Below are 10,000 nucleotides of genomic sequence, written 5' to 3'. Positions count from 1 at the left end.
CTGATCACCAGTAAAATATAAATGCTTCCGTCGTACAGTCTGGAGCAACGGAAGCTCTGATCACGAGTAAAATATAAATGCTTCCGTCGTACAGTCTGGAGCAACGGAAGCTCTGATCATGAGTAAAATATAAATGCTTCCGTCGTACAGTCTGGAGCAACGGAAGCTCTGATCACGAGTAAAATATAAATGCTTCCGTCGTACAGTCTGGAGCAACGGAAGCTCTGATCATGAGTAAAATATAAATGCTTCCGTCGTACAGTCTGGAGCAACGGAAGCTCTGATCACCAGTAAAATATAAATGCTTCCGTCGTACAGTCTGGAGCAACGGAAGCTCTGATCATGAGTAAAATATAAATGCGTCCGTCGTACAGTCTGGAGCAACGGAAGCTCTGATCATGAGTAAAATATAAATGCTTCCGTCGTACAGTCTGGAGCAACGGAAGCTCTGATCATGAGTAAAATATAAATGCTTCCGTCGTACAGTCTGGAGCAACGGAAGCTCTGATCACCAGTAAAATATAAATGCTTCCGTCGTACAGTCTGGAGCAACGGAAGCTCTGATCATGAGTAAAATATAAATGCGTCCGTCGTACAGTCTGGAGCAACGGAAGCTCTGATCACGAGTAAAATATAAATGCTTCCGTCGTACAGTCTGGAGCAACGGAAGCTCTGATCACGAGTAAAATATAAATGCTTCTGTCGTACAGTCTGGAGCAACGGAAGCTCTGATCATGAGTAAAATATAAATGCTTCCGTCGTACAGTCTGGAGCAACGGAAGCTCTGATCACGAGTAAAATATAAATGCTTCCCTCGTACAGTCTGGAGCAACGGAAGCTCTGTGTGTGTCTGTGTGTCTCAGGTCTGTCCAGTGAACTTTGCAGCAGAAAGGAACTGTCCACTCTGTTGTCTGTGGTGATATTCTGCAGCACAGCGCAGCACGCTGCTACCAACAATGGCCAGGTAACTCTCTCTCTTATGAAGATATTAGATCAGTGGTCCGGGGACCACCAGTGGTCCTTGAGGGGGTTCCAGGTGGTCCGGGGACCACCAGTGGTCCTTGGGGGGGTTCCAGGTGGTCCGGGGACCACCAGTGGTCCTTGAGGGGGTTCCAGGTGGTCAGGGAACCACCAGTGGTCCTTGGGGGGGTTCCAGGTGTTGCGGGGACCACCAGTGGTCCTTGGGGGGGTTCCAGGTGGTCCGGGGACCACCAGTGGTCCTTGAGGGGGTTCCAGGTGGTCAGGGAACCACCAGTGGTCCTTGGGGGGGTTCCAGGTGGTCCAGGGACCACCAGTGGTCCTTGGGGGGGTTCCAGGTGGTCCGGGGACCACCAGTGGTCCTTGGGGGGGTTCCAGGTGTTGCGGGGACCACCAGTGGTCCTTGAGGGGGTTCCAGGTGTTGCGGGGACCACCAGTGGTCCTTGGGGGGGTTCCAGGTGTTGCGGGGACCACCAGTGGTCCTTGAGGGGGTTCCAGGTGGTGCGGGGACCACCAGTGGATCCTGGACACTTCTAAATCGATGGGACTGTATTTATTTTATAGATAGAAGCTTTTACCATACTTACAAAATACTATTTTTTTCACCTCCAAAAACTAGGTACGTACTACGTAGCACAGAGCTTAACCTAATAATTCAATATATATATATTTTATATATTTTTTATCCCACGATTTTGTAACCCATTTTTCACCCCTGAGTCAATCATCTAATGTGATCCTGGGCTCTACACACCCTCCACCAACCTAGTCCCCATATATGGGGGACAAGGGGAGAGCAACCTAGTCCCCATATATGGGGGACAAGGGGAGACCAACCTAGTCCCCATATATGGGGGACAAGGGGAGAGCAACCTAGTCCCCATATATGGGGGACAAGGGGAGAGCAACCTAGTCCCCATATATGGGGTACAAGGGGAGAGCAACGGACTTGAACTCATGCTTCCTTCATGCCTGAGTGTCCAAGTTGCTCCTTTACACCTGACAGGGGGGAGTTTCCCTGGTTGGACGTAGCGCGTCCAGTTCCTTTCCCCTCCATCAGGCGCCCCGGCTGGCCAGGGGGAGGCAGTATAGAGACCAGTTCCTTTCCCCTCCATCAGGCGCCCCGGTTGATGTGAAACCGTTATTTCACAGAGAGGCTGAGATTTGAAAGTCCGTAGCGGTCGACAGTACTTGCGCGCTCTGCTTGCACACTAGTTCATTTATGGCCTACTAGTGTTCAACTAGTGTTCAACTAGTGTTCAACTAGTGTTCAACTAGTGTGCAAAGCAGGCACTCGTTGTGCAGTTCTAGTTGTTTTTAGTTTGACTGGTGTGTTGTTATCGTGGTTGCTATGGTAACGGACCGGTTGATTGACAGTTCGACTGGTGTGTTGTTATGCTGGTTGCTATGGTAACAGACCGGTTGATTGACAGTTCGACTGGTGTGTTGTTATGCTGGTTGCTATGGTAACGGACCGGTTGTTGACAGTTCGACTGGTGTGCGTGGGTCCCCAACACGCCGTGCACGATGCGCCGCGCCCCGCCCAGCGACAAGGACGCCGTCACCATGGCGATGATCATGGACACGCTGCCCGACGTCAGCCAATCCTGTCTGCAGATGGCGATCACATGGCACCTGGGCCGAGTGCAGCCCGACGCTGTGAGTATTCGACCCGTTCTGACCTGAGATCAGATTCTAAATATAAATGTCTTCTACACATCCTGACAGTTTTCATTATGTTAACCCATTCTGACCTGAGATCAGATTCTATATATAAATGTCTTCTACACATCCTGACAGTTTTCATTATGTTAACCCATTCTGACCTGAGATCAGATTCTATATATAAATGTCTTCTACACATCCTGACAGTTTTCCATTCTGACCTGAGATCAGATTCTAAAAATGTCTTCTATGTCAGTCGGTTCTTAGATTTTTCAAAAATAGCAGACCTACAAGCTCGTAGCGCGCCACCGAGTGGCGCGCTACGAGCTTGTAGGTCCTTGATGAAACAACATATTTTCAGATGGGGGTCCACGGCAAAATACAGATAATTCTGGGGGTCCTTGACATGAAAAAGGTTGAGAACCACTGACATAAAAACACAGTACAAACATAGTACACACAGAGAGTACTTCATAACGTGTGTATTTTACAGGTACCTCTGGGCCAGTACTTCATAATGTGTGTATTTTACAGGTACCTCTGGGCCAGTACTTCATAATGTGTGTATTTTACAGGTACCTCTGGGCCAGTACTTCATAATGTGTGTATTTTACAGGTACCTCTGGGCCAGTACTTCATAATGTGTGTATTTTACAGGTACCTCTGGGCCAGTACATCATAACGTGTGTATTTTACAGGTACCTCTGTGTATTTTACAGGTACCTCTGTGTATTTTACAGGTACCTCTGGGCCAGTACTTCATAATGTGTGTATTTTACAGGTACCTCTGTGTATTTTACAGGTACCTCTGGGCCAGTACTTCATAATGTGTGTATTTTACAGGTACCTCTGGGCCAGTACTTCATAATGTGTGTATTTTACAGGTACCTCTGGGCCAGTACTTCATAATGTGTGTATTTTACAGGTACCTCTGGGCCAGTACATCATAACGTGTGTATTTTACAGGTACCTCTGTGTATTTTACAGGTACCTCTGTGTATTTTACAGGTACCTCTGGGCCAGTACTTCATAATGTGTGTATTTTACAGGTACCTCTGGGCCAGTACGTCATAATGTGTGTATTTTACAGGTACCTCTGTGTATTTTACAGGTACCTCTGTGTATTTTACAGGTACCTCTGGGCCAGTACATCATAATGTGTGTATTTTACAGGTACCTGTGTGTATTTTACAGGTACCTCTGGGCCAGTACTTCATAATGTGTGTATTTTACAGGTACCTCTGGGCCAGTACTTCATAATGTGTGTATTTTACAGGTACCTCTGTGTATTTTACAGGTACCTCTGGGCCAGTACTTCATAATGTGTGTATTTTACAGGTACCTCTGGGCCAGTACGTCATAATGTGTGTATTTTACAGGTACCTCTGGGCCAGTACTTCATAATGTGTGTATTTTACAGGTACCTCTGTGTATTTTACAGGTACCTCTGGGCCAGTACGTCATAATGTGTGTATTTTACAGGTACCTCTGGGCCAGTACTTCATAATGTGTGTATTTTACAGGTACCTCTGTGTATTTTACAGGTACCTCTGTGTATTTTACAGGTACCTCTGTGTATTTTACAGGTACCTCTGGGCCAGTACGTCATAATGTGTGTATTTTACAGGTACCTCTGGGCCAGTACTTCATAATGTGTGTATTTTACAGGTACCTCTGGGCCAGTACTTCATAATGTGTGTATTTTACAGGTACCTCTGTGTATTTTACAGGTACCTCTGTGTATTTTACAGGTACCTCTGTGTATTTTACAGGTACCTCTGGGCCAGTACGTCATAATGTGTGTATTTTACAGGTACCTCTGTGTATTTTACAGGTACCTCTGTGTATTTTACAGGTACCTCTGGGCCAGTACGTCATAATGTGTGTATTTTACAGGTACCTCTGGGCCAGTACATCATAACGTGTGTATTTTACAGGTACCTCTGTGTATTTTACAGGTACCTCTGGGCCAGTACGTCATAATGTGTGTATTTTACAGGTACCTCTGTGTATTTTACAGGTACCTCTGTGTATTTTACAGGTACCTCTGTGTATTTTACAGGTACCTCTGTGTATTTTACAGGTACCTCTGTGTATTTTACAGGTACCTCTGGGCCAGTACGTCATAATGTGTGTATTTTACAGGTACCTCTGTGTATTTTACAGGTACCTCTGGGCCAGTACATCATAATGTGTGTATTTTACAGGTACCTCTGTGTATTTTACAGGTACCTCTGTGTATTTTACAGGTACCTCTGTGTATTTTACAGGTACCTCTGGGCCAGTACGTCATAATGTGTGTATTTTACAGGTACCTCTGTGTATTTTACAGGTACCTCTGTGTATTTTACAGGTACCTCTGGGCCAGTACACAGAGCAGTACTTCACGGAGCAGAGGTCACAGGTCGTCTTGGAGCGCTTCAGGGCGGAGCTTAAAGACATCGAGGATCACATCGTTAAGCAGAGCGACGGAGAGGCGCTCAAATATCACTTCCTGTTGCCTAGCAACGTCGAGAACAGCATCACTATATAAGCCCCTCCCCTTCATGTATGAACCCCTCCCCCAGCTCCATGTAAACCCCTCCCCCCTCATGGGGCTATGGAACTACGACCGGGTACCACCCACTTACAAAACAAATGTGGGTACTGAATTCTCCTTCTAGTTCTCTGACCCCTTCCCTAAAAAAATGCAGATCACTGGCATCCTTTAACCCACCTTTCAGCAGGACAAAAGGAGAGGAATAAAACTACAAACATGCCTGACAAAAGGAGAGGAATAAAACTACAAACATGACTGCCAAAAGGAGAGGAATAAAACTACAAACATGGCTGCCAAAAGGAGAGGAATAAAACTACAAACATGACTGCCAAAAGGAGAGGAATACAACTACAAACATGACTGCCAAAAGGAGAGGAATGGAACTACAAACATGACTGCCAAAAGGAGAGGAAATGATCGCTCCTCTCTTAGGTCCAAAACGCACCAATACCTGTGTCAATTATCTAATGTGATCCTGGGCTCTACACACCCTCTGCCAACCTGGCAACAGACTGGGCTCTACACACCCTCCACCAACCTGGCAACAGACTGGGCTCTACACACCCTCCACCAACCTGGCAACACACTGGGCTCTACACACCATCCACCAACCTGGCAACACACTGGGCTCTTTCTGTCCACTCAATGTATAAAGCAGATGAGTCTAATTTAGTCCATGCACTGGCCTCGGAACCTGACAGTTAAACTATTAGTCCATGCACTGTGCAGTCTAATGGCCTCGGAACCTGACAGTTAAACTATTAGTCCATGCACTGTGCAGTCTAATGGCCTCTGAACCTGACAGTTAAACTATTAGTCCATGCACTGTGCAGTCTAATGGCCTCTGAACCTGACAGTTAAACTATTAGTCCATGCACTGTGCAGTCTAATGGCCTCGGAACCTGACAGTTAAACTATTAGTCCATGCACTGTGCAGTCTAATGGCCTCGGAACCTGACAGTTAAACTATTAGTCCATGCACTGTGCAGTCTAATGGCCTCGGAACCTGACAGTTAAACTATTAGTCCATGCACTGTGCAGTCTAATGGCCTCGGAACCTGACAGTTAAAGGTATATTCAGTGATTTCACTCAAAAAACCTTAGGTTTCGTTTTTGGCTGTGGGACCCAGCCTTTCGTCCAATCAGGATAGAGAGTCAAAAACGAAACCTAAGGTTTTTTGACCCCCAGGGGTTAACTGGGGACAGGGAGGAACTCCTTATATTGCCAGCACACTCTATAGTAGGGAGGATTATCACAACAAAACAAAAGAATAAGTGATATTTGAATTAAGTGAAATCACTGAATATACCTTTAAACTATTAGTCCATGCACTGTGCAGTCTAATGGCCTCGGAACCTGACAGTTAAACTATTAGTCCATGCACTGTGCAGTCTAATGGCCTCGGAACCTGACAGTTAAACTATTAGTCCATGCACTGTGCAGTTGAACTTGTGAAGCTTAGTAATACTATGTGAGGATTTTAACCAAACACAAATAAGTCTCCACTCTGAGAGATAAGATACACAGGAGACAGGACGAGACGCATGACGCACAAGGAGATAATGGCTTTATCAGTGAGTGCATTTGTTATTAGAAAGGAAAAGGAACTTTGACTGATGAGTTCTAGTGAACATACACAGAATAGTCTGAGTTCTAGTGAAGATGGCACAATATGAACCTCCAATTGTCAGGTAACTGAAAAGACCTAAAGCTGAGAGAGCCTTCAAGAGCCCCCCCCCCCCCCCCCCCCTCCCCCCTGACATCAGAAACATGGACTCCAAATCCACCTCAAAACCCACCTGTTTAGGCAGGCCTATGACTCTGTGTGACCTCTGTGTCTTCACCTCAAAACCCACCTGTTTAGGCAGGCCTATGACTCTGTGTGACCTCTGTGTCTTCACCTCAAAACCCACCTGTTTAGGCAGGCCTTTGACTCTGTGTGACCTCTGTGTCTTCACCTCAAAACCCACCTGTTTAGGCAGGCCTTTGACTCTGTGTGACCTCTGTGTCTTCACCTCAAAACCCACCTGTTTAGGCAGGCTTATATGACTCTGTGTGACCTCTGTGTCTTCACCTCAAAACCCACCTGTTTAGGCAGGCCTGTGACTCTGTGTGACCTCTGTGTCTTCTGCTGCAAGCTGTGCCCTAGGTTTATTTTATCCTGCTTTTAACTGTGTTCTTGTGCTGCTTTTAATCTGTACGGCGACCTTGAGTGCCCTGAAAGGCGCCGTATAAATAAAATGTATTATTATTATTATTATTATTATTAGATATTATCCAAATCTGCGTACGATCGTGGACGAATCCCTGTGGGCGGATAGTTAGATTTGACACTTGGGTGATGTAATCTATTAGATTATTCCATACAGTTATCTCGTCCTAAATGTACCCAGATCTGCTTTGATTAATCCCACAACTGACTACTTCCTACGCCTCCCAATGACCTTGTCAGTTTTTTCATTATTATTATTATTATTACTACTATTACATTTTTATTATTTCCTTTGTCCCTATTTTGGCTATGCCATATCACCCCCTGAGTCCAGTTAACTTAGTCCAGTTAGCCTGCAGGGTAAACATAGTACCTTTCCTTTCCTTAGTCCAGTTACCCTGGGTAAACATAGTACCTTTCCTTTCCTTAGTCCAGTTACCCTGCAGGGTAAACATAGTACCTTTCCTTTCCTTAGTCCAGTTACCCTGGGTAAACATAGTACCTTTTCTTTCCTTATTCCAGTTACCCTGGGTAAACATAGTACCTTTCCTTTCCTTAGTCCTGTTACCCTGGGTAAACATAGTACCTTTCCTTACCTTAGTCCAGTTACCCTGGGTAAACATAGTACCTTTCCTTTCCTTAGTCCAGTTACCCTGGGTAAACATAGTACCTTTCCTTTCCTTAGTCCAGTTACCCTGGGTAAACATAGTACCTTTCCTTTCCTTAGTCCAGTTACCCTGGGTAAACATAGTACCTTTCCTTTCCTTAGTCCAGTTACCCTGGGTAAACATAGTACCTTTCCTTTCCTTAGTCCAGTTACCCTGGGTAAACATAGTACCTTTCCTTTCCTTAGTCCAGTTACCCTGGGTAAACATGGTACCTTTCCTTTCCTTAGTCCAGTTACCCTGCAGGGTAAACATGGTACCTTTCCTTTCCTTAGTCCAGTTACCCTGCAGGGTAAACATAGTACCTTTCCTTTCCTTAGTCCAGTTACCCTGCAGGGTAAACATAGTACCTTTCCTTTCCTTAGTCCAGTTACCCTGCAGGGTAAACATAGTACCTTTCCTTTCCTTAGTCCAGTTACCCTGCAGGGTAAACATAGTACCTTTCCTTTCCTTAGTCCAGTTACCCTGCAGGGTAAACATAGTACCTTTCCTTTCCTTAGTCCAGTTACCCTGCAGGGTAAACATAGTACCTTTCCTTTCCTTAGTCCAGTTACCCTGCAGGGTAAACATAGTACCTTTCCTTTCCTTAGTCCAGTTACCCTGCAGGGTAAACATAGTTCCTTTCCTTTCCCCCTCACCAAATAATAACATCATCACAAGGAATTATGAGCTTGTAATGTAGATTGACTATTTTTCCAAATAAAAAAATGTTAATTGTACAATACTGTGTATTCTCATTGATTGTGCAGTGGTTAATCCCCCTCCTGTCTGTGGGCCAACACTGGCCAACTGTGTTTGTACAGACACAGAGAAAGGGTTAGGGTTAGGGTTAGGCTGTGTTTGTATAGACACAGAGAAAGGGTTAGGGTTAGGGTTAGGCTGTGTTTGTACAGACACAGAGAAAGGGTTAGGGTTAGGGTTAGGCTGTGTTTGTACAGACACAGAGAAAGGGTTAGGGTTAGGGTTAGGGTGTGTTTGTATAGACACAGAGAAAGGGTTAGGGTTAGGGTTAGGGTGTGTTTGTATAGACACAGAGAAAGGGTTAGGGTTAGGGTTAGGCTGTGTTTGTACAGACACAGAGAAAGGGTTAGGGTTAGGGTTAGGCTGTGTTTGTACAGACACAGAGAAAGGGTTAGGGTTAGGGTTAGGCTGTGTTTGTACAGACACAGAGAAAGGGTTAGGGTTAGGGTTAGGCTGTGTTTGTATAGACACAGAGAAAGGGTTAGGGTTAGGGTTAGGCTGTGTTTGTATAGACACAGAGAAAGCCAGATGGTGGATTCAAACCCAAAACCTCCGTGGTGGTGGATAGGGGCTTTACCACTGCACCTCCCGAGCTCTACTGAAATAACCCATTCTGACCTGAGATCAGATTAACAAAATGTCTTCTACATCCTGACAGTTTCCATTCTGACCTGAGATCAGATTCATACGAGGTTTCCACTGGACACACACTGGTCTGATCAACCCATTCTGACCTGAGATCAGATTCATACGAGGTTTCCACTGGACACACACACTGGTCTGATCAACCCATTCTGACCTGAGATCAGATTCTAAAAATGTCAGTCGTTCTTCGATTTTTTCAAAAATAGCTAAAGCATAACGTAATGCTAACACCAAAAGGGGTTCCCGCCTAAAATGGGTTAAACTCACACTGTTACTTATTTGTCGCATTAGAATGCATCAAATTAATTTAAGTGATCTTAGTTATTTATATAACCTTGACAATAACATTGTCAAGGTTAAATGACAATATACCTTGACAATAGAATTACATTCAGTTTACAGTTAATCAGTAATTAACAGGATTACAGGTCCTTCAGTTCATTTAGAATTAGACAATTATGTATCATCTAGTCAAATTAATTGCGTATGAATATTTTAGCATAATCTACGTTTTATTGGCATTACCATTTCTTCCAGAATATAAATTGTGTATT

At 44.9% G+C, this 10,000-nt stretch overlaps 2 protein-coding genes across 2 annotated transcripts in view; one reads left to right on the top strand and one right to left on the bottom strand.

The window, feature by feature from the left end:
• The window catches only part of alox12 (arachidonate 12-lipoxygenase), a 23,699-nt gene extending 18,472 nt beyond the window's left edge, over positions 1 to 5,227 (top strand). The window contains exons 14-16 of the mRNA XM_083775143.1: positions 864 to 964; positions 2,467 to 2,637; positions 4,997 to 5,227. Coding sequence (XP_083631269.1) covers positions 864 to 964; positions 2,467 to 2,637; positions 4,997 to 5,176 — 452 coding nt within the window. The 3' untranslated portion in view covers positions 5,177 to 5,227. The remainder of the gene's footprint in view (positions 1 to 863; positions 965 to 2,466; positions 2,638 to 4,996) is intronic.
• Positions 5,228 to 6,663: 1,436 nt separating this feature from the next.
• Positions 6,664 to 10,000, bottom strand: part of LOC310865917 (brefeldin A-inhibited guanine nucleotide-exchange protein 3-like) — a gene marked incomplete at its 3' end in the record, with an annotated part of 74,355 nt that continues 71,018 nt past the window's right edge. The window contains 1 exon segment of the mRNA XM_083775118.1: positions 6,664 to 6,690. Within this exon segment, the coding sequence (XP_083631244.1) occupies positions 6,664 to 6,690 (27 nt within the window).

This window comes from Protomyctophum parallelum (genome assembly GCF_964188405.1).
Source record: "Protomyctophum parallelum genome assembly, chromosome: 10".
Classification (NCBI taxonomy): Eukaryota; Metazoa; Chordata; class Actinopteri; order Myctophiformes; family Myctophidae; genus Protomyctophum; species Protomyctophum parallelum.
Note: the sequence above shows the minus strand (reverse complement) of the source record. Positions and strands in the feature narration are given on the sequence as shown.